At 45.4% G+C, this 19,849-nt stretch overlaps 2 protein-coding genes across 2 annotated transcripts; both read right to left on the bottom strand.

The window, feature by feature from the left end:
- Window positions 1-3,163: 3,163 nt before the first annotated feature.
- Window positions 3,164-14,950, bottom strand: BUB3 (BUB3 mitotic checkpoint protein). Its single transcript, XM_053984387.1, has 9 exons — window positions 14,895-14,950; window positions 14,576-14,693; window positions 12,268-12,462; window positions 11,681-11,750; window positions 10,519-10,670; window positions 7,707-7,865; window positions 6,226-6,403; window positions 5,490-5,706; window positions 3,164-3,502 (listed from the first exon to the last, which is right to left on the bottom strand). Exons 2-9 carry the CDS (start codon window positions 14,582-14,584, stop codon window positions 3,493-3,495), a joined length of 990 nt encoding a protein of 329 aa, XP_053840362.1. The 5' UTR covers window positions 14,585-14,693; window positions 14,895-14,950; the 3' UTR covers window positions 3,164-3,492.
- A 1,266-nt stretch (window positions 14,951-16,216) lies between these two features.
- HMX2 (H6 family homeobox 2) lies at window positions 16,217-17,782 on the bottom strand. Its single transcript, XM_053984254.1, has 2 exons — window positions 17,506-17,782; window positions 16,217-16,764 (listed from the first exon to the last, which is right to left on the bottom strand). The coding sequence occupies exons 1-2, from the start codon at window positions 17,780-17,782 to the stop codon at window positions 16,217-16,219; spliced, it is 825 nt and encodes a 274-aa protein (XP_053840229.1).
- Between the last annotated feature and the right edge of the window lie 2,067 nt (window positions 17,783-19,849).

A 19,849-nucleotide genomic window follows, 5' to 3' on the forward strand; every position in this document is an offset into this window, starting at 1 on the left:
CCTTTAGGTACTGGAAGGTGCCATAAGGGCTGCAGAGCTTTTCCCCAGGCACTTGCCCCCCTGGCTCTGGGAGATCACATCCCCCTGCCAGGGGAAGCTGGGGAGCAGAACAACCACAAGGACAATAAGTACTGCCTTATCTTACCTGCCCAAAAGATGGCAAGATGGAACCAGTTAAAACCCCACCACTCCTGGCAGCTGCTGGTCTAACCTGTGCTTGAGAAATTCCACAGATGGAGACACTGCAGCTCCCTCAGGCCATTTATTCCTGGACTTAACCATCCCTTCACTTGAAAAGTTTTTCCTAATGTCTACGCTAATCTCTGCTGCAATTTAAGCTCATTATGCCTCGTCCCAGTGGACATGGAGAACAGTTTATTCCTTCCACTTTGCAGGTAATCACGGGAGACTCTGAAGACCTATTACCTCCCCCATGTTGCTATCACATGTTTTAGCATTTGTGCTTTTCATGCTATAGGAAAATGTCTGACACAGTGAAAAACTGCACATACAGCCTTAGGAAGAAAGAGATATTTCACAGAGAGAGCCTTTAGCATATCAGTTATAAGAATATCTGGGCAAGTCCTGTCTTTGACTCTTCATTTCTAAATTCTACCTGTCTAAAAGCATTTGAAACAAAGAATCCTGACACTTTTCAGATCAAATGTCACATTGCTGGAGGAGCAGAAGTTGTTGCATATTGACTAAAAAATGACTACCTTTGTGGTTGTGATTATACTGAACAACATGAGAGCAGCTAATGGTGTAATCACCAGAGCAATGTCTGCTGGTCCAAAGAAATGGGTTCTGCTCCACACCACTGATACCAATCCCTCATGGGGGATGGGTCATTCAGGCCAAATTTGCAAGAGAACTCAGCAGTAGAAACACCCAGCCTTTGGGCACCCATTGGAACAGATGCAGCAGTGGAATTACTGCTGAACTTGGGGACTGAGTGACTCCAACTACAGAAAAATCTGTCATTCTCAAGGCAGTGAAAACCACTGGGTACACACAAAAGTGTGAGGCAATTAAGATGGAGCTGGCAATACCTACACAGCTTCATAAAGTCATCCTCAGCAGCATCACTTCAGTCTTTGTTGGGGGCTCAGAGCTCAGCTTTGACAGGTTTTGCTTGAGAAAACACCCACCTAAAGATATATTTTAAATATTTATTATAATTGCAGCAGCACCAGCACTAAAGATCCCACCTGAGATGCAGCAGAGCTCCAGACCTGCATGTAGTAAGCACACACTGATTATCCTGAAGGACTGGCCAACAGAAAGAAGTACTTACCAGCTTGCTTTTGTGACATTCAGGGCACAGATGCCACTTGGCTTCTAATACCACAGTGTTATGAGGCTCTTGTGCGAGACAACCCTGGATATTCACTGCTGCCAGCAGTCAGTGGTGATTGATGACTCTATTACAGTGATGGCTGTGGCTCCATGTTTTCTCCACGGCCCTCAACACCAGCCAAAAAGCAGTGACTTAAGGAGCTTTTTTAGCTCTCAATTCCTCTATCAAGAGTCAGTACATCCTTTGTTCAGCTGCTTGTTACAGAAGTCAGAAAAGGCTTGTTTCATGATTTTTCCAGCTTATGAACCTCTGCCTTGACCTGCATTTCTAGGAGAGTGCTAATAAAAGGGGGATTAATCTTGTAAAAGAAGTATTTGTATTTCAACTGCACATTGTGATATTTCTACCCAACACATGGACACAGCTGTAGCCCTGACCAACCAACATTCATTTTCCTCACTGGTTGTCTCAAGCATTTACATAAAACACCAGCTCACCACAAGGAATCCTCCTCTGAGCTTTAAGCTAAAAGAGAACCAACAAGTCAAATCCATTCCCTCATACTGGGCTTTGTCCAGTGGAACATGCAGATCTCAGCATATTAACAGGTTTTTCCCCCAATACTTACCACTGAAAAGTTGCACAGGTGGCATCATTTCCTAGTTATATTATGGTTTCCTTTGTCAACCAAAATATTTGGAATTCCCCTAATTCTGTTTGTTTTGCCCTATGCTCTCTAGCTCTTATTTCACTTTGCTCCCCACAGCTCTACACCTGTAACTCCCCACTCTATCCTCTCTCCATTTCACATATTCCTTTCTCCACATCATCACTAAACCATCTTTTCCTTAGTCCCAGCCTAATTCTGCCTTCACACTTTTTTTTTTTTTTTTTTGGACACATCCTCACTTCTTTTTTCCACAAGCTTATTATTGTTCTGCTAGTCACTCTGACAGAAACCTTTAGCTCCTATGATTGGGCTCCAATTGACCCTCTTTAGCAAAGCTAAAATTCTAAAAATAATAAAACACCTGAACACCAAGGAGCTATTACTTCCTAAGCTGACATCAAAAATTCAACCTCTGCCCTACACCATGTAACCCTCACTGCAAAAAAGCCAATTAAAACTGCAAGGAACAGAGGTGGTGGACAACTACCAGAACAGAGGCTGGTTGGCACTGTGGTGAGGGCATTATTCATATTTAACCCAGCAAGATCTTCATTTTTTCTAAACCTATCAAAACCAGTTTCTATTTCCAAAGAATCCACATCTGGCTCGTGACAAACTACAAAATATTCCATATACAACTCATTTACCATGTCTACCTGGTAACAGCTCAAGTTTGTCAGATTTCCGCACGCACTGAGCTGTTTCCTCTCCATCACCACCTTCTCTGCAACGATCTGGTACCATTCCTGTTGTCAGCAAGTTTGTTTTCCTACAGGTAATAAAGTGCTCCCACTGGCTACACAGGCACTGATAGAAGAGAAGAAGTTGGAAGCAAAGAATGAATCCAATTTCCAATCCAAAATACCCACACCTCAATCACCTTCCTCAAGCCTCAGCTTTTCTGTCCCTCTGTACAATTCACTGGAAAATAAATATTTAAGTAGTAACACCTGATACAAGCTACCAGGAGAACAGTCTGAGTCTGCACTAGAGAGTTGAGTGAGACAGCTTTTAGTGGTAATACTCAAAAGAAAAAATTTCTTTTTATATCCCGGTTCATCTCACTGGAAAAAGATTAAAGACTCAGAAATTTTTCCATCAGGAAGATCCAGAACTCAGTAACTCCTGCAATTTAAGGGTTTGGTCTCAACATTTGTTTCAAAATCAGTAAAAGCTGCTACACAAAGTATTTATTTTCAAAAAATCTATAGATATTTATTGAACAAATAAGAAAGCAGTGGAAGTTTTCATAATCAGATACTACAAAATATCTAAATTTTTAAAAGGTTATCTACAGGATTGAACTAATTCAGTTCCAGACAGCAGATAAAGAAAATAGTTTCACTCACATTATAAGCAGGCAAGGAATGACAGATTTAGGCAAACTACAATAAACAAACAAACATTTCTTAATTGAAAACAACAGGAATACAAAGATTGTTCTTCTCACTTCACTTGTTTTAGTGGGGCCTTGTTAGGAGCAGGTGAGCATCTCTTGCAGAGAAGGAGTAGCAGCAGTAGTCTAAGTAGATCTGCAATAAATAAACTCTATTTTAGGAAGAATATTTAGAGCAATCATTACTAGGTAGAATATTCAACATGCTAGGAAAACAGAAAGCCAGCTTTCACTTATACCAAGATACAGAATATAGGAGTTTAATGATGAAAAAAGTGATCTTTATATAACATGGCACCATCTTGATGCACTAAGAATGCATTGTGCAGAAACACTGTGACTCAAATTAACATGCAAAAGGATCACTATGAAACTGCCATTAGTCTTCTGTCCTAAGTAACTTATTTTTAGAATAAACCAGAGATGACTCACACTACTGAACCACTAAAATATACCCATCATTCTTAGTGCCCTAAGGTTGGCACAAGCAACTTGTAAATGTCAGAAAAGCATACAAACCTCGTTAATGTTTTCAGAAATTCATTTAAAGATAGAAACAGGTCCAAAAAGATGCCTGTCTAAATGCATTGCAATTACGTTACAATTATTTTCCAAATACACAGATATGCTCTGTCTTTTCTCAGCTCATTACTGACTCAAACAATTTGCCCTTCTGGGATCAATTGTTTGCTAATAAATAATTGTTTACAGTCACAAAATGATATTAAGGAGTATTCTTATTAGTTTTCCTTCTACAGCCTAATAAGATTCCAAACTAGCTGATTCCCAAGAGTCTAACCTTAACCTTGCTGTGTTTAACAGCCCAGGAAATGATGAACCATCTGTTTCAGAAAATAATGGAGGGCCAAGAGGAAATATTGTTTAATTGTAGATTAACCTCCTTGTACAGCAGAATGAAGCATCTACAGAATTAGCAACTCTAAGTAGCAATGAATAAAAAAAAAACCCTGAAAGCAGTTTTTACTATTAGAAAACCAACAGCAGCAAATATTCTTCTATCAACTTTGAAAAACACAACAAAACAACTCATAAATGTATGTAACAAGTACAACCTGATTTTTTTTTTTTAATTAATTACCATATTTGGATTTTTCCACTTGAGGAACTCCCAGAAATAAATAGTAAAATAGTTCTGGCTTTATTTTTCTAGGAGTATCAAAATTACTTTAAAACAAATATCTCACAAGTGAGAGATGTGGAAGTTATACAATAATAAATATCTCATCTTCGTAGGTATAAAACAGCTGCTCCAAAGCAACAGGGACTGGAGGGGAAAATCTTGAAGTTTTAAACTCAAGAAATTTGATCATTTATGTATCTGTTTTCACAGACACTTTTAATAATGGAGACAACCTGATAAGGTGTAAGACAGATTGAGTACTAGAAGAGAAAAAACCTAGCAGTGATAAAGCACAGGAATTTGAAAATAAAGCCAACTGCTCCTGTGCCTCCATCATTAAGGGCAGCACAATTCTGCACTGGGATGGCAATTTTTCTATGTAACATCGATGCCAAAGCGAGCTGAACAGGAATTTTCACCTCCATCAATCAGTTTGCCTCGTTTTGACAGCAACGATGACAGAAAAGTGTGTTATCAAAGGGCTGCAGCAAACCCCAACACGCAGGAACTGAGAGAGCTTTCCCTTGATTTCACACAACCTTCCCAGAACAGAATCTAAATTCACTGCTCACTCTGACAGCTGGGTGCATACTCAGTGTGACAGATCGCATTCATTCCAAGTTTTAAATACCCAAACACGGTCACATTTACTCCAATAAATTATTCTTGAATTCTTCACTCAATTCCTGAAGCAATGAGCTCGCAATAACTCTACAGCTTCATATAATAGCACCTATTGAAAGGGGATAAGAGTTTGACATTCTTCTCCCTCTAAACAACCAGGCACAATTTTATCCATCAGCCGTCTATCAGCCTACGGATATTGAAAGCTTGGGCGAAGGAGATAACATCAAACCCAGCCCCTACTGTCAAGCTGCACTATCTCCTGCCATCAATAATACTATTCATGAATTTAGGAAAATTAATAAATCTTGGGGTGGAGGCTCAGAGAGCCTCAAGTGCAGCTGAAGCAGGCACTCACTTGGGCTTTGTCTCTGCATCTGTCACTTGGCGGATGTAGATGCCGTCCTCGGGGTGCTCGATGTCGTCCATTTCGTACATGTAGGAGGAAGCGATGGCCAGGGTGGTGCCGTCGTTGCTGAAGGCCAGCGAGGCAATGCTGGTGGGATAGCGATGGAACTGGCACAGCCGCTTCTTGTTGAAGGGATCCCAGATGTTCACAAAGCCGTCGGAGCCGCCTGCAAGTCAGGGATTCAAAAATAAGTTGTAATTGAGGGGAAAAATGAAACTGAAGAGATGCAGCACAGGACAAAAAGAAAACTACTCGTAATTACTTTGTCAGGAAAAACACAAGGCTGATTCATTCGGTAAAGAGCACAATGAGCATTCCCCAAACTCCCTGTTAAAGCAGTTAATTGGAGAAAAGACTGCAATACAATTTTATCTCATGGCACTCTAAATTCTAAGGAAGTGGTTAAGGTAGGAAAAAACTTTCTAAGAGAGATTCTCATTGCATCATAATTTTAAGTTGACAGTGAGACTTGTGATTACATTTGCAGGTCCAAAAACAAGCTTGTGTATGAGGGAAAAATATTAAGAATTAAGAACTCTCACTACATCAAATAATTTTAAAACCCTGCTTGCAGCATGAATACAATTTAAATGCTTAAAAGTCAGGGCATATGAAGTAAAGGTTGATCTGTTTACATCAAAACTAAAGGAACTGAGGCAAATGTTACAAAGAATTGAGTATTTACCTGTAGCAAATGTGTTGTGGACATTATGGAAAGAAATGGCATTAACTGGATAAATCTGCTCGATGTTATTCTCCTTCAAACGGTGACATTTGAATGCGTATTTCTTCTTCTGGATTTCTGGGCTTGGATCCAAATATTCCACAGCTACACGACCTTCAATAGAACTTAAAACATAACCCTAACAAGAAAAAAAAATGGAGCTAATGGAGTTTTAGAAGTTTACAACTGGAGAAAAGATTGCAATACAATTTTATTTCATAGCCTTCTAAATTCTAGGAAAGTGGTAAGGCAGAAAAAAGCTTCCTAAGAGAGATTCTCATTGCATCAGTTTTAAGCTGACAGTGAGACTTGTAATTACTTCTGCAGGTCGAAAAGCAAGCTTGTCTTTGGGGAAAAAAATTTCAAGAGATAAGAACACCTTGCATTTGCTCACCTATCCCCCAAGGCCTAAATATCTGAAATATGAGAGATACTCACAGGACTATTTAGTTTCAGAATTACATTACATTAAAATTAGTTCAGAGCTTTATACTAACAACTAAACACTCAAGCTGGAATAGTATTTTCAGTGAAACTTGATTACAAGTTGTGTTCACTTATCCAGTTAATTACAGTCCTGACTTAGAGCAACCTGAGATGCTTTTATTATCACTTTTGAGTTAAGTCCATAATAGATCTTTTCAGAAATAGGATTGCAATGATATCTAGCTATAACAGGGCTCTTTAAAATCCATCACACAATACAATCTGGAAGATCAGCTTGTTTTACTATAACTAGAACTGAAAATGGACAAAGCATTCATGCCAGTTCAAGAACAAGTAACTAGGTCTTGCAATTCCTGTACTATCACTCTGTACAGGGGAAAATTCCCTTACAAATTAGTTTGGCAGAGAAAGCCAATCTTCTTGCTTTCCTTGAAAAAAGAAATACCACAGACACACCACGTTAACTTGCACAGAACAGCTGTAGGAGCACCTGAATTGTACAATTCCCCCTGGATAATGGATCCAGGGTTCTGCAGTGCATGCCACAGACTCGGAGAGAAAAAAAAGAAAAAAATATAAATGATATTCATGCAGTTTTAACCCTGCCCCTGTTCACAGACTGTTCAAGAACCCTGGGTTACAATGCATAAAAGCTGCTTAGGAACCACCAGTTCTGGCTTTCCCTCTTCTACAGCAACTGGGGAGGGGAAGGATGTTTTTTATTAATTACATGTCAGCATTGTGATTCATTAAATAGGTTATTTCTAAAAAGGAGACAAATCTTGAGGAACAAAACGACAACACAATATGCTGCTAAGTCAGTGACAAACATTGCTAAGCTGCACTAAAAAGAATTAATGTACCCCAGGAAGCCTCCCCCCCTGCCAAAGTTTGATTACAAAAAACATCCCCACTGAAAAATAAACATGAAAATAAAGCCCCATTTTCCTGAAGAATATTCAGCAGAAATGTGACTCCTGCCATTGCTCCCATACCTGTTTGTTGGGGAATGCTCTGATGCAGCGGGTCTGGTATTTGAGGCTCGATTCCCTTCGCTGCTGAACGTATCCCATGTTCCTCAAATCCCACACCAGCACCCTCCGACCTGCTGTCCCCACAATCAGTCTGTCCCCAGACACAGAGAGGGTGTAGACCTTCCAAAAAAAAAAAATATTTACAGTATTTAACACTGATATTAGCCTGGAAACCCCCCTGTACAGAATAAGCTGTCAGCAATGAGCACTAACACAACTGGCAACATCTCCCACGGAATGCTCAGCAACAGAATTCCCTTCAGCTCTCATTTAGAACCCAAATTTGGGATAAACAGCAGGAATGTGCAGCTGGTCAGTGAGAACACCCTGATGTAGCATTCAAAAGGTCAAAAACTATTCCAGGCATTAAATTTACTGAAATTAATGGCAAAAGGAAAACCCATACAAAGGAACAGGAGGGGAAGTGATGGATATTGGAATTAATCTTGGCTTGGTTTTGCATTCCCACTGTCAGCTGATGATCCTGCAGTTTAGTCCTCAAAAACCACATCATACATTTTCTTCTCTGTTTTCCTCCACCTGGTAACCAAGTATTTTTCTTTATAAACTGAGTATTTAGAGTTGAGCTTCATGTTAATAAAATAAATTGCCAAAAGGTTATTTAAAAAAAAAAAATTACTTTGAGTACTTTAATAAAACTAAGTGAATTTGAAGAAAGCAATATGCTTGACATATTAAAAAAAAAGATAATGACTTGGAATTTTAACTCTATCCCAAAACTTGGCTCAGTGTGAAATTTCAAATTTCGTATGAAAATATTCACTGCATGAACTGTTGTTTCCAGCTGTTGCTTGGGATGCAGTTCATCTGGTAATATGTTAAAAAAAAAAAAACAAGAAAAAGGAAAGCGGTTTAGTCAAAAAAAAAAAAAAAAAAAACCTGTGCCATGGAATGAATTCCAAGTTGTTGATACATAAGCAGATGGAATCCAGCTACCTACAGCTGCCACTGAGCTGCTAACAAGAGCAAACTATGAGAATGAGCTTTTTCCAGTGATGCAGCCAAACACACAGGAAACAGATCCTGGGTGTTCCTCAGATCAGGAATTAAAAGTGTAAGAGATCTGGTATCCTGGCAGAGGGAATCAGTTTGCTTTTGGCACGTGCTTGGACGATTTCATTTGTTTTCACTTTCTGGTTCTCTGATGAAGCCCAACAAAGCTGCTTGGTTCTGGTAAGACCGCACTGAAACATCAGACACAACAAGTTTTCTCTTCATTTGCTACAAATACATTTTCAAAAAGTTAATTTCTAATAAAAAGCTAAACAGACAGGTGTGTATGTATACATAGAGATAAAAAAGCTTTCTTTAACCAACCCTCATCCACCCAGCATGCCTTCTTCTCTAAAATGGGATTACAGAACTCTTAAGACTGAGATTTTAATATGGAAAAAGTCTTAAATATTCACACGGGAGTTGCCCAAAATTTCTGATGATCCCAATTACTCCTAAAAAAGGTATGAAAACTTTGAGCCAATAGTAGTTACACATTTTAACAGGACAGTTTTTTGTTATTGATGTAAAAATTGGTCCAGAAATATTCATAAACAGTATATAAAATGTGTTTGTGTACATATAGGGAAACAAAGGCATAAAGAACACTAAATATCTTAAATCTTCTTCACAAACTGATGTCACACCTGTACAGTGAATGTTCTTTCTCCACCACACAGCCATAAATCAAATGAAACCGTTGTCATGCAGTGGAGTAGGTGTACACATTCATCAAAGGCAGCATTAAAAAAATGACATAATGAACCTTGCTGAACCAATAAGCAGCTTGATTCACTGTGGCTGTCCATTATATGATATTCTGTCAGCAATTTATCACAGTTCTTTACATGCTACATACATCTATAAATCAAAACTAGAAATAATGCAATTACTCTATTCTGCACAAAGGTCTGGCCAGAAGTAGATCCAGCTTTGCTGGAACAAGAGTAAGAGCTATTTAGGGGCAAAGGGAAGGTAATGATGGCTCATAATTAGGACTTGACAATAGGATGTCACAGTGCTAAATGAAATTTTTAAAAGGTACAGCCAAAAAAAATATTGTATGTAAAATTATCCAGCAAGTCAGCCTGAGTTTAGGAGTCTCTGAAAAAAAACAGGAATTCCTGTTAATTCTTTCAATGACACTGCTGTAAGCAGCATGAGAAGCTAACATATCATATGGGCATTAGAAAAAGCTGAAGACATCATCCCATTTTATCTTCTTTCTCTGAGTCTCCCATTAGAACAGAGGATTTCAGCTTTAGGAGAATATCCAAATTTACTAGGCATTAATACAAAACAGGAAACTCACAAAACAAGCAATTCTGTTCAATTTTTGAACACAAGTGAAAAATATTAAAGAGATATTTTTCTATGCACATTCCAAAACAATCAGACCTTAGGACTGCCAGGGTCTGATATACCTAAAATCTTAACAGTTCAGGAAATCAACTGTGCATATTACAATTAAGCCAAGATATTTGGTTTTCTTCAAATTCATTTTAAATTTTAAGAAGGTGGTCCAGCACAAGCACCAAGAATTAAGGAACACTGAGGAAAGCTCAAAGCCCTCACCAAAAATGGCAATACATTCTGAACACCAATCTTTTAAAATGCTACACTTCCACCCAGTTTAAAAACCATTAAATCTAACTTCACAAATTCAGCTCATAGCTTCACAAGTTCAGCCCAAGGCAGTGTCCTGTGTGATGTTTCAGTCCCAGGATGCATTGTTGAGCACCTGGAATGCAGCACATACCTTCTCAGGCTGGGAGAAGGTTCCTGCATTACAGGGAGTTCTGGGATCCCAGAGTTTGACTGTTTGATCCCAGCTGCCAGTCACCATGACATTCACTTCTGGACAATACTCCACACACCTGATAGGAGCATCGTGGGCACCAACAAGGTTTTCTGTAAGAAAACACAATATACTTCAACTTTGCTGGCCCTATAAACAGTCAGAACGTGTGAAATAAAGAATAAAAAAAGAACACAACTGCAGCACAAGCATTTGCTGACATTCTAAAGGTGCATTTCTACACTAGAAGTCCCTGTAAGGATAGTTCAGCCTTCAGAAGCATAACTTTTGCAAAGATCAGGATTGTTACATTTAAATTTATGTCTCTTGAGCTTAGGATTAAAGAATTTTAGGCAGTCACTGAGAGATCTTTACAGGTATAAAGCATCAACTGGTATCACACTGATGAACACACTAACACAGAAAGTAACTTAAGCTTGTGTACATCAATAATATGACAAGAGAAAGCAGTTAGTATTACATCTTAATAAAAATATTAAAACACTTGTAGGAAGTCAGTTATGGCAGAATTATTTGAGCTTTTTGGTACCATTACTGCACACACTGATTTGTCAAGCCCTGGCTACTGGCTGGTGCTGGTGACTGGCTGAAATTTACTTTCTCTTTAACACACTAAAAATACACAAAAAAGTGAGACAAACCAGTTCCATATTTTGCACCAACAAGGCACTGGAACTGTTACTTTCAATCAATGTTTTCTTAGAAAAAAACTGTAATACGAGGCCATGCTTGACAAAAGCAAAATCTCTGTATATCCCCTGCCATGAAAGATCATTCTAAATACATCCAAACCACAAACCTCTGAAAAACAACATGCTCAGTTTTAGTTCAGCTTGGCTACTTCCCCCTAACTGAGCCACTGTAGCCTATGGCAGGGCAGGATTATCACCAGAAAACCAATTCAAGGCATCCTGCAAGCAGCTACCAAACCTTCTGGCAATGTCAAATTCTTCCAGGTCTTTAGGTGGTCCTTATTAGGGTCACTGGTTATTCTGCAGATACTTAAATATCTGCCACCCAAAGAGCAGACTCTGTGCATGTAAGTACATGAATCTGAAGCTCAGGCCAGTTGCTGACAGCATTTAGAATTCAATCTGCTCACCTTGGTCCGTGTTTAAGTCGTGCATTTTCAGCTGCTGATCCAGGCCCCCACTCCAGGCATGGGTAGGATCCTATAAAGCACAACATTTACCTCATTGAGTTTCCATGGCTGCTCTGCATTCAGCATCCTAAACTCATAACAAAGGACTTGCTTTTAGGAGTTTTGGGAAGACAGGAATTAAGACACAAATGTTAAGGTCTGACCCAGATTTAAACAGACAGAAGCTTTACAAAATGCTTAAGTGCTTTGAGCAATATGAATTTCTTTAGTTTAGAAATAAAACAAAAATAAATTTTAAAAAGGCAGATAGAGGCTAAAGCAAATGATTTCCATTTCTTCATATTTTAAATGACTGACAACCTAAGTCCCATCTAGATGCAAGATAATCCTAAAACTGATTTAGAAGGGAGATACCATTTGAGAACCTGAGTGTTGATCCACAGCACAGCATCAGCCACATGACAAAATACTCAGTGAAAAAAAACCACAGGCAGGCCCCCTCTTTAATTTCAGGGACTGACAATTTCTCATACTTTGGGCACTCTACAGCTGTAAAATAATAATTTAAAAACCCCTCCCACACTTACATAAAAAGCACAGTCCAGGACAGGTCCTGAATGCTGATATTTGAGTCTCATGGTGTTGGCAGGAACATCATAGAGCCGCACAGTTGTGTCCCAGGATGAAACAAGCAGAAACTGAGACGTGTTTGGACTAAACTTCACTGATGAAATCCCATCATCTGGAGTTTGGTTGAGCTTGAACTCGTTTGATCCCGTCATCTGCAGACAAAAAGGCACAGATGCAACTTTAATGACTACAAGAACACAGGCCTAGCAAGGGAACAAGACTGAGCCCTCTGAAAGGCAGCCCAAAGCAGACCTCAAAACTTCACTGGCTTTTACATAGAACAGGTTCAGAACACCCACGTTTCTCCAAACTCTAAAATTCAAGATGACAATCCCTGTCCAAAACCTCACTAAATGCCTTTCTCTACAGAGAGCTTTTAAATATCAAATATCAAAATCAAATATGAAAATGCAATGTGAATTAACAACACCAAAATATTATGATCATTACAATAATCTATAAGCTTGGATATTGTTACTTACAAATGTACTTCCCTCACTCTGGTGAGTGTGTGGCTGTGATTTTTGAAGTAAATATTTATAAATTACTGTGAACATCAATAAGTTACTTTAAAAAACATGTATTAGCAGAAAGAAATTGGGTTTGAAAACTCAAAAAAGTGTTGATTTGCTCCTGGATTGGTATGACTGTCACACACTTCCAATAATTGCAACTGATCATCTTTTATACAGCTGTGGGCACTGTACAACTTTCAGACCTTGAGGCTTCCATGAGTGCCGTGAAATATGTGCAACAAAAAGCTGTAAGATTGTTTTTCCCCCTCTCATAGAATCCAAAGGGCAGATAAAGAAAGGAAAGTTATGTTTTGTGAAGTGCTGAAATGTGGAGTGACCACGGAACTGGGATGTGACCAGGAAAAAATATCAGCACTTGAATCAAAGAGCAGTGACTCCAAAGGCAAATCAGCACTCCCAAACCAGGACCAGTTTGTTAAAAACTTCCTAGGACAGCAGAAGCTATGAACAGGAAAACAGCTCAGACCTTACAAACACTCTAAAAGAAGAAATTCTTTTAGAATTTTAGAATTCTTAAAAGAAGAATTACACATCCACAAAACAAACAAAGAAACAACCACAGCCTCTTTTCAAGGTTTCTCAAGGCCTTTCCAGCCCATTTAGCTTCTGCTAAAGAGGCAGAGCAGTGAATTAGCTCAGACTTTCTGTAACACTGTTACAGTGTTTGTATGTACAACTGCAAATGTAAGATTACACCTCTGAGAATAAATCAGGAGACAAGGAGCAGATGAACCAAGGGCAAGGTGCAAATTTAGGGCACAGTGGTTCCAGCCCAGTGCTTGTCAGAACTAAACAATCATCAGGTTGTGTAATGAAGTGAGGCACACACATTCCTACACTGGAGAGATTTCCTGAGTGGGAGCTTTGCTGTCTAAGACACCCTTCAAAAAACACAAAAAAAAATACCCACTGTGTCAACATAAAGTGCTATTTCTGCTACTGAAGCATGAAGTGAAGGGAAAAAACCCTTTAAATAATAGAGAAGCTTCTTTCTAAGCCCCCTTTTTAACCCTGCTTTGGGAACACTTGGGAAAAGAGAGGCTTGAGGTTTGGCCACACATCTTTCCATGGGAACATTACTTGGAATTCAGCAGCACCTGCTGAGGATGTTTCAGATGCAGGTCCAGAGACACAAAACCTAAAGGAATTCAGAACAACTGAGAAAATTAAACTGGACAAGCTTATTGCTGTGTCTACTCAGGCCAGAAAACTCAAGCAACAAAACATGAGGTTTGAGGTACAAGTTATTGTATTATTTGAGGCCTGGTACAAAATATTAACCAGCCCAAAAGCAACTCCAGGAGGCAAAGCTACTTACACAAGAAACCTAGAAGGATGTCCCAAAGACATTTTTAATCCAGAACAATGTTCATAATACCAGAATTTAAGTATAACCTGACTCTTACACATGGTTAAAAAAAAAAAATCAGATCCAGAGCTCCACATTTTCACCAAAACAGCTGCTCCACAACCAGGATTGCCAAAGCACAGTGTGCTGTGCCCACCTCAAACAACAAAGCCCTGGTAGAATGTTGAGGCACCACAACCAAAAAGAAAAAAAAAAAAAAAAAAAATAGTGAACAAGCAAGAACCCTGTGCTTTTATAGCTCCTCTTGGCACAGGTGTCACTGAGCTGGACGGAGGTGCTGGAACAAAGCAGAACGCTCCGGTGAGAGCCGCGGGACTCCCCGCCCGCGCTTTTATTCAGAAAACATGAAACCCAAAGTACCGTTTTCATTCTAAACGAGCTCCTCCCGCTGCTCCACGGGCCGCCGAGGAAAAGCTTTCGGAGTTAGGGCAGCCCCGAGGCTTCGGTCCCTGAGAACAGCGCCGGGATGAGGAAAACGCTGCGGGAAGGGAAGAGAGTGAGGGAAAGGCCTGGGAACCAGGGAGGGAGGGCGCCGCACCGGGGAACGAACGCGTGGCCGCGACGGGAGGGTCAGGCCGTGCCCAGGGTCCCGGATCCCCTGCCCCGAACCCCCAATCCCGGTCCCGAAGCCCCAATCCCGGTCCCGATCCCGAATCCCCGGCCCCGGCCCCGGCCTCACCTCAGCCGCCGCCACCGCCCGCGCGCGCGCACTGCCGCCCTCCCCCCGCGATTGGCCGGTTCGAACGCGCGTGGCGCTGCGTCCCCGGACGCGCGCCGCGAGCCCGCCGCCGCGGGGCGCGCCGGGAGTTGTAGTTCGCCGCTCCCGGGGCAGTGGCGGCGCGTGGGCGTCGGTGCCTTGTCCCCGTCCCATCCCGGCTGATAACGGAGGGGCCCGGGAGATGCCCCCGGGGGGACGGCACGGGCTGGTGCCGCGGGGAAAGAGAGGCTGCTGCTGGGCTTTAGCCCTGTTAACGGATAAAACCCGAAATACGAGTTATTACCCCTAAAAGAGTCCGAAAGGCGGAGCGACGGAGCGGGGCTGTGCTCCCCAGCCCGGCTGCCGCTACCCCGGGGGCATCAAACACCGGCTGTGGAGCGCGGGGAGAGCCTTCTCCTTCCCCGCGTTGAAAAACGCCTTATTTTTCCCTTCGGATATTTTATTTCTCTGTTTTTCGGGGGTTTGTTTTTTCGCTGTCCTCGTTGCTGTTGCTGTTACGCCCCCGGCGCTCGGTACGGGCCGTACCTCGGAGCCGGTGGCCGCAGTTTTAACGCCACTTGCCGCGGGATTTACTGGTTTTGAGTGACCCATCGAGGCCGTGGGGAGCCGTCGAGGATGCCCAGTGCGAACGGAGAGCAGGGACCAGTCCCCGGTAGCACCGAGCCCATCACCGCGGCTTCCACCGAAACACTCCGGGAAACAGAAAAAAGGTCCCCGTTTACGAAACTTTTCGGGAAATGCCCTTCATCTCCCAGCCGAGAGAAGGGCAGCGAGCCCCCGTCAGGCCCGGCTGGGATTCTGGAAACGAGATAAGGAGCAAAAATTCCGGAAAAATAAACCCTCGCCGTTACAAGTCGTTTTGGCTCTCCCGTGCATCGATCCCGGGCCCCGCGGGCCCTTCCCGGCCCGGCTGCAGGGCACCCCCGGTGCCGGGGTCCCCCTCGGGGACACGAGACCGAGGTGGCAAATTTACAAACGAGGCTTAAAACGCTTTAATTTTTTTTTTTTCTTTCTTACTTTCTTTAAAAATATTTACAGATCTGAAATAACGTTTTTTTTTAATTAATTCTTTTTTTTTTTTCTTTTCTTTTCAAGTGACAGGATGGCAGGAGGGGAGAACGGGGGTGCCCCCGGCGCCCCGGGCTCTCCGTTTGCCCGTCCCTCCCATCAGTTTCGGTGCTGCGTCCCCTCCATGGGGGCGGCCTGAGAGCCCGCACGGAGCCCCCGCGGCGGCCCCGGCCCCGCTCCCGGTGCGGGTCCCGACGGGGCGGGGGGCGCGGGGCTCAGTAGTCGATCTTGTTGTAGAGGTTGTAGAGCGGTAAGGCCGAGAGGTTGCTGCCGGGGTAGTAGAGAGGGGCGGGGAAGGCGATGGACCGGGGCACCGGCACTCGGAGGAGGGAATTGTCTCTGAACACCAGCGGCATCCCCACCAGAGTCTGCGCCGAGGCGTGGGCCATGTTGGCCGCCTCCAGCTCGGCCGAGAGCTGCCGTTTCCACTTGTTCCTGCGGTTCTGGAACCAGGTCTTCACCTGGGTCTCGGTGAGCTGCAGGCTGGAGGCCAGGCAGGCCCGCTCCGAGCTGCTCAGGTAGCGCTTCATGTCGAAGGTGGACTCCAGCTGATAGACCTGCGAGCGGCTGAACACCGTGCGCGTCTTCTTCTTGGCGGCGCCGGCCTGCCGGTCCCCGCCGTCGCGCTGCCGGTCCCCGCAGGAAGGCGAGGAGGGTCCCAGCGGCTTCTCCTTCTCGTCCTTACAGTCCTGCTGGGGGGGCGGGAGGAAGGGCCCCCGCTCCCCGCTGCCCGCCGCCGCCGCTCCGCTCCCCTTGGCGCTGCCTGCAACAGAGCGACAGCGCGGGGGTCGCACGGCGGCCGGCACCGGGACCCCCGACGGCCGAACCCGGCACCGGGACCCCCGACGGCCGAGCTCCCCGGCCCGGAGGGAAAAAGCACCGAGGCGAGACCCTGGGCAGGCACCCGCCGCCTCTGCTCCCGGGGGAACACACAACCGACGCCGGGGGAAGCCATCCCCTTCTGGGTATCCCTGTCCCCCTGTTGGATGGATGGATGGATGGATGGATGGATGGATGGATGGATGGATGGACGGATGGACGGACGGACAGGTGGGTGTGCGTGCCTCAGTGAAAGCAGCTGAGTACCAGCCTTCCTACCCGACACGAGCCGGCAAATTTTACTTTACAGCATCGCATTTCACAGACCGTTTATTCAGAAATAATGCTTAAAAAATAAAAAAAATAAACATCTTTCTTCCCTCTGCCCTAAGGGCTGTAATCAGAATCTTAGAAAACGAGCGTTATCCATCGAACCGTATCACTCGGGGAAATCAACGCCGGATGGGGTGGAAAAGATTTTTTAAAAAAAGCCACCCCATTTTTCCTGGAGTTCCTTCCTCCCCGCTTCACCCACGGACGGCGCAAATACTCTGTGCCCCGAAAGCAGAGAAGGTGCGACGTGCCCCCGCCTCCCTCTTCCCGGCGGGGGCCGGACCGGGGCCGAGCCCTCCGCGGCCCTTCCCGGCGGGGCCCGTCCGCCCCGTCCCATCCCTCCGGTACTCACCGAGACAGGTGAAGCTGAGGGGCTGGTGCTTGCGGCACGCCTCGGCGGGGCCCTGAGCCTCGGGGCAGAAGCAGCCGCGGTGCTTCCAGCTCTCGTCCGGCTCCTCGTCCTCCGAGGACAGGGAGAGGGTCCGGGCGCGGGCGGGCCAGGCGGGCGCCCTGTCTCCGGCTTCCCGGGGGGGCTCGGCGCTGCCGCTGCCCAGGATGGACTGGATGGTGAAACTGGAGATGGGAGCAGCCGCCGGACAGCACTTGCTCGGGTCTTCTTTGCTGCTCATCCTGGGTTCATAAGAAAGCAGAGGAGGGAAGCTCTCGCTTTAGAGGGGCTCGGGGTGCGCGGGAGGGGGGTGCCCCGGCAGCCTGCGGGGAGCTGTGGGTGGGGGGTGTTTCGGGGGGCGCTTGGGGCGTGCGGCGGCCGGCTCTCCCCGCGCCGACCCAGGCGGAATGCATGCTCCTTCCCCCGCGTCCCTATTGATCTGCGGGCGGCGGGCGGCGGGGCTTCATTTGCATGGAGGTGGCCTCCGCCGCGCCAATCACGGCGGCGGCGGACACGGAAAGTTTGGAAACCCGCGGGCTCCGGGAGTGGGGAGGCGCGGGGGGGTGCGCCGGAGCTGGAGGGGGGAACCCCCGCCGGGTCCTCGCCGCCGTCCCCGGGGGCTACGCTGACCCCGCGCCCCCGGAGGAAGGCTGCTGGCCGCCCGCCATCCCTCCTGCCCTCCGCCTCGAGTGGGCGACAGCGACGTGGGCTGAATGGCTTATGCCGGCCGGGGGCGGGGGGTGTCGGGATAAACACCTCGTGCATATCCGGGGATCTTTACCCCGCTCCTCATTAAAGGAGGGAAAAAACCTGTCACGGTGTGTGTTGCCTGCTCGGCAGCACGGGGAAACCTTCCAGAATCCGGGATTTGCGCTGCTGTGCTGCAGCCGGTAACAAATGAAATGCCTCCCGCGTTTTCGTCCCCGGGCCTGGAAGCCGTGGGGAGCAGGAGGGAGGGTACGTGCCGCTGCATTTCCAAATAAACTTTGTCAGGAGTCAGGGGCTCTTCTTTCCCTCGGGGCTGCCTATAAATCACAGCCACCGCAGCTCTTCCCCCGCCGCTCCTGCCCTCGGAAGGGGAAACCCGCAGGTGGCAGCTGTTGTCCCACCTGTGCCAAAGGGAACGTGGGGCCGAGGGCAAGGACCCCGCCGGGATCCACCACCTTCCTCAGAGCAGACGGAGCGGCAGCTGGGAGCCCCAGAGGCTCCCCAGGCCCGCGGTTTTGGGCCTGGAGCCCCTTTCCCCGGAGGTGCCAGGCGGAGATCGAGCCCCGACGGCTGCCTGGGACCGGGAGCTGGGGCCTCCCTCCCACCGGCGTGAGATCGCCGCGGGAAGCCTCAGAAATGAGCCCCGGTAAACGGGACAGGTGTTTCGGCACCAGACTGGTCCCCGAGTTGTCCCACGAGCCCAGCCCTACGCTTCCCCTGCCCCGGGCAGACCCTGCTGCCCTCTCCGCCTCCATTTCCCCACTGCCGCGACTCTGAAGGGATGAACTCCCTCCCTGGGCCCTCCTCCGCTGCGGACACCCGTGTCCGTGGGTGAGGCTGTCCCCGAGCCCGCAGCCGTCCCCTCCCGCGGAGGGGAGCGAGTGGGAAGCGCTGTCGCAGCTCGGAAATCCTGGTGGGTTTGGCCGCATCCATGTCCAGGTGCAATATCCTTGGTCTTGGCAGGGGCCGTGGCACCGGGTTTTTAACCCCGGGTTGCCCGAACGGGGTGGGGCAGGGGTCTCTGTGAGCTCCAGCTGTTGATTCCTCCCCCCACGGTGCGGTCATTCCCTCTCTCCAGAAATACACCCCCTCCCAAAAAAAAAAAAAAAAAAAAAAAAAAAAAAAAAAAAAAAAAAAAGAAAGAAAAATCAAATAGGGGAAAGCAAAGAATGAGATGGAAATATACAAATCAATAGAGACAAATGTCAAGACGTTTTAAAATGACATTTTCATTAACTCCGAGTCACCATATTATGTCCGGTATATTGAATAAAGTACTTATAATATAATTAGGTATAGCGAGATGACGACTGTTACCCAGACCAGCGGCATAATCTTTAACTACTTAACTACTTGATAGACTCATTAATGGACTAATTGATTAGGAAAAGTGTTCCAGCTCCTCCTCTCCCTCTGAGGGGCAGGTGCTGTCCTGTTTTACCACATTAACCTTTTCAGTGCTTTTCAACAGGGTCGCGACACATTACAAATGGTCAGCTTTAATCATGATGTCAGCTCATTAACCCGGAAAGACCCCGCACTGAAATACAATTTAAGAAATCGTCCTTCATCCCGCTCCTCCGCCCCGGCTGGCCCCGCA

The sequence above is a fragment of the Vidua macroura genome, chromosome 8 (assembly GCF_024509145.1).
Source record: "Vidua macroura isolate BioBank_ID:100142 chromosome 8, ASM2450914v1, whole genome shotgun sequence".
Lineage (NCBI taxonomy): Eukaryota > Metazoa > Chordata > Aves > Passeriformes > Viduidae > Vidua > Vidua macroura.

Bases quoted from the DNA above. Each gene is read 5' to 3' on its own strand.
- BUB3 (XM_053984387.1), bottom strand. The intron at 7,866-10,518 runs GTATGTGCTGCA...TTTTTTTGGAAG, and splicing joins CCTTCTCCCAGCCTGAGAAG to GTCTACACCCTCTCTGTGTC. The intron at 5,707-6,225 runs GTAAATACTCAA...CCTGACTTGCAG, and splicing joins CCACAACACATTTGCTACAG to GCGGCTCCGACGGCTTTGTG.
- HMX2 (XM_053984254.1), bottom strand. From the start codon at position 17,782: ATGAGCAGCAAAGAAGACCCGAGCAAGTGCTGTCCGGCGGCTGCTCCC. The intron at 16,765-17,505 runs GTGAGTACCGGA...GCTCTGTTGCAG, and splicing joins CCTCAGCTTCACCTGTCTCG to GCAGCGCCAAGGGGAGCGGA.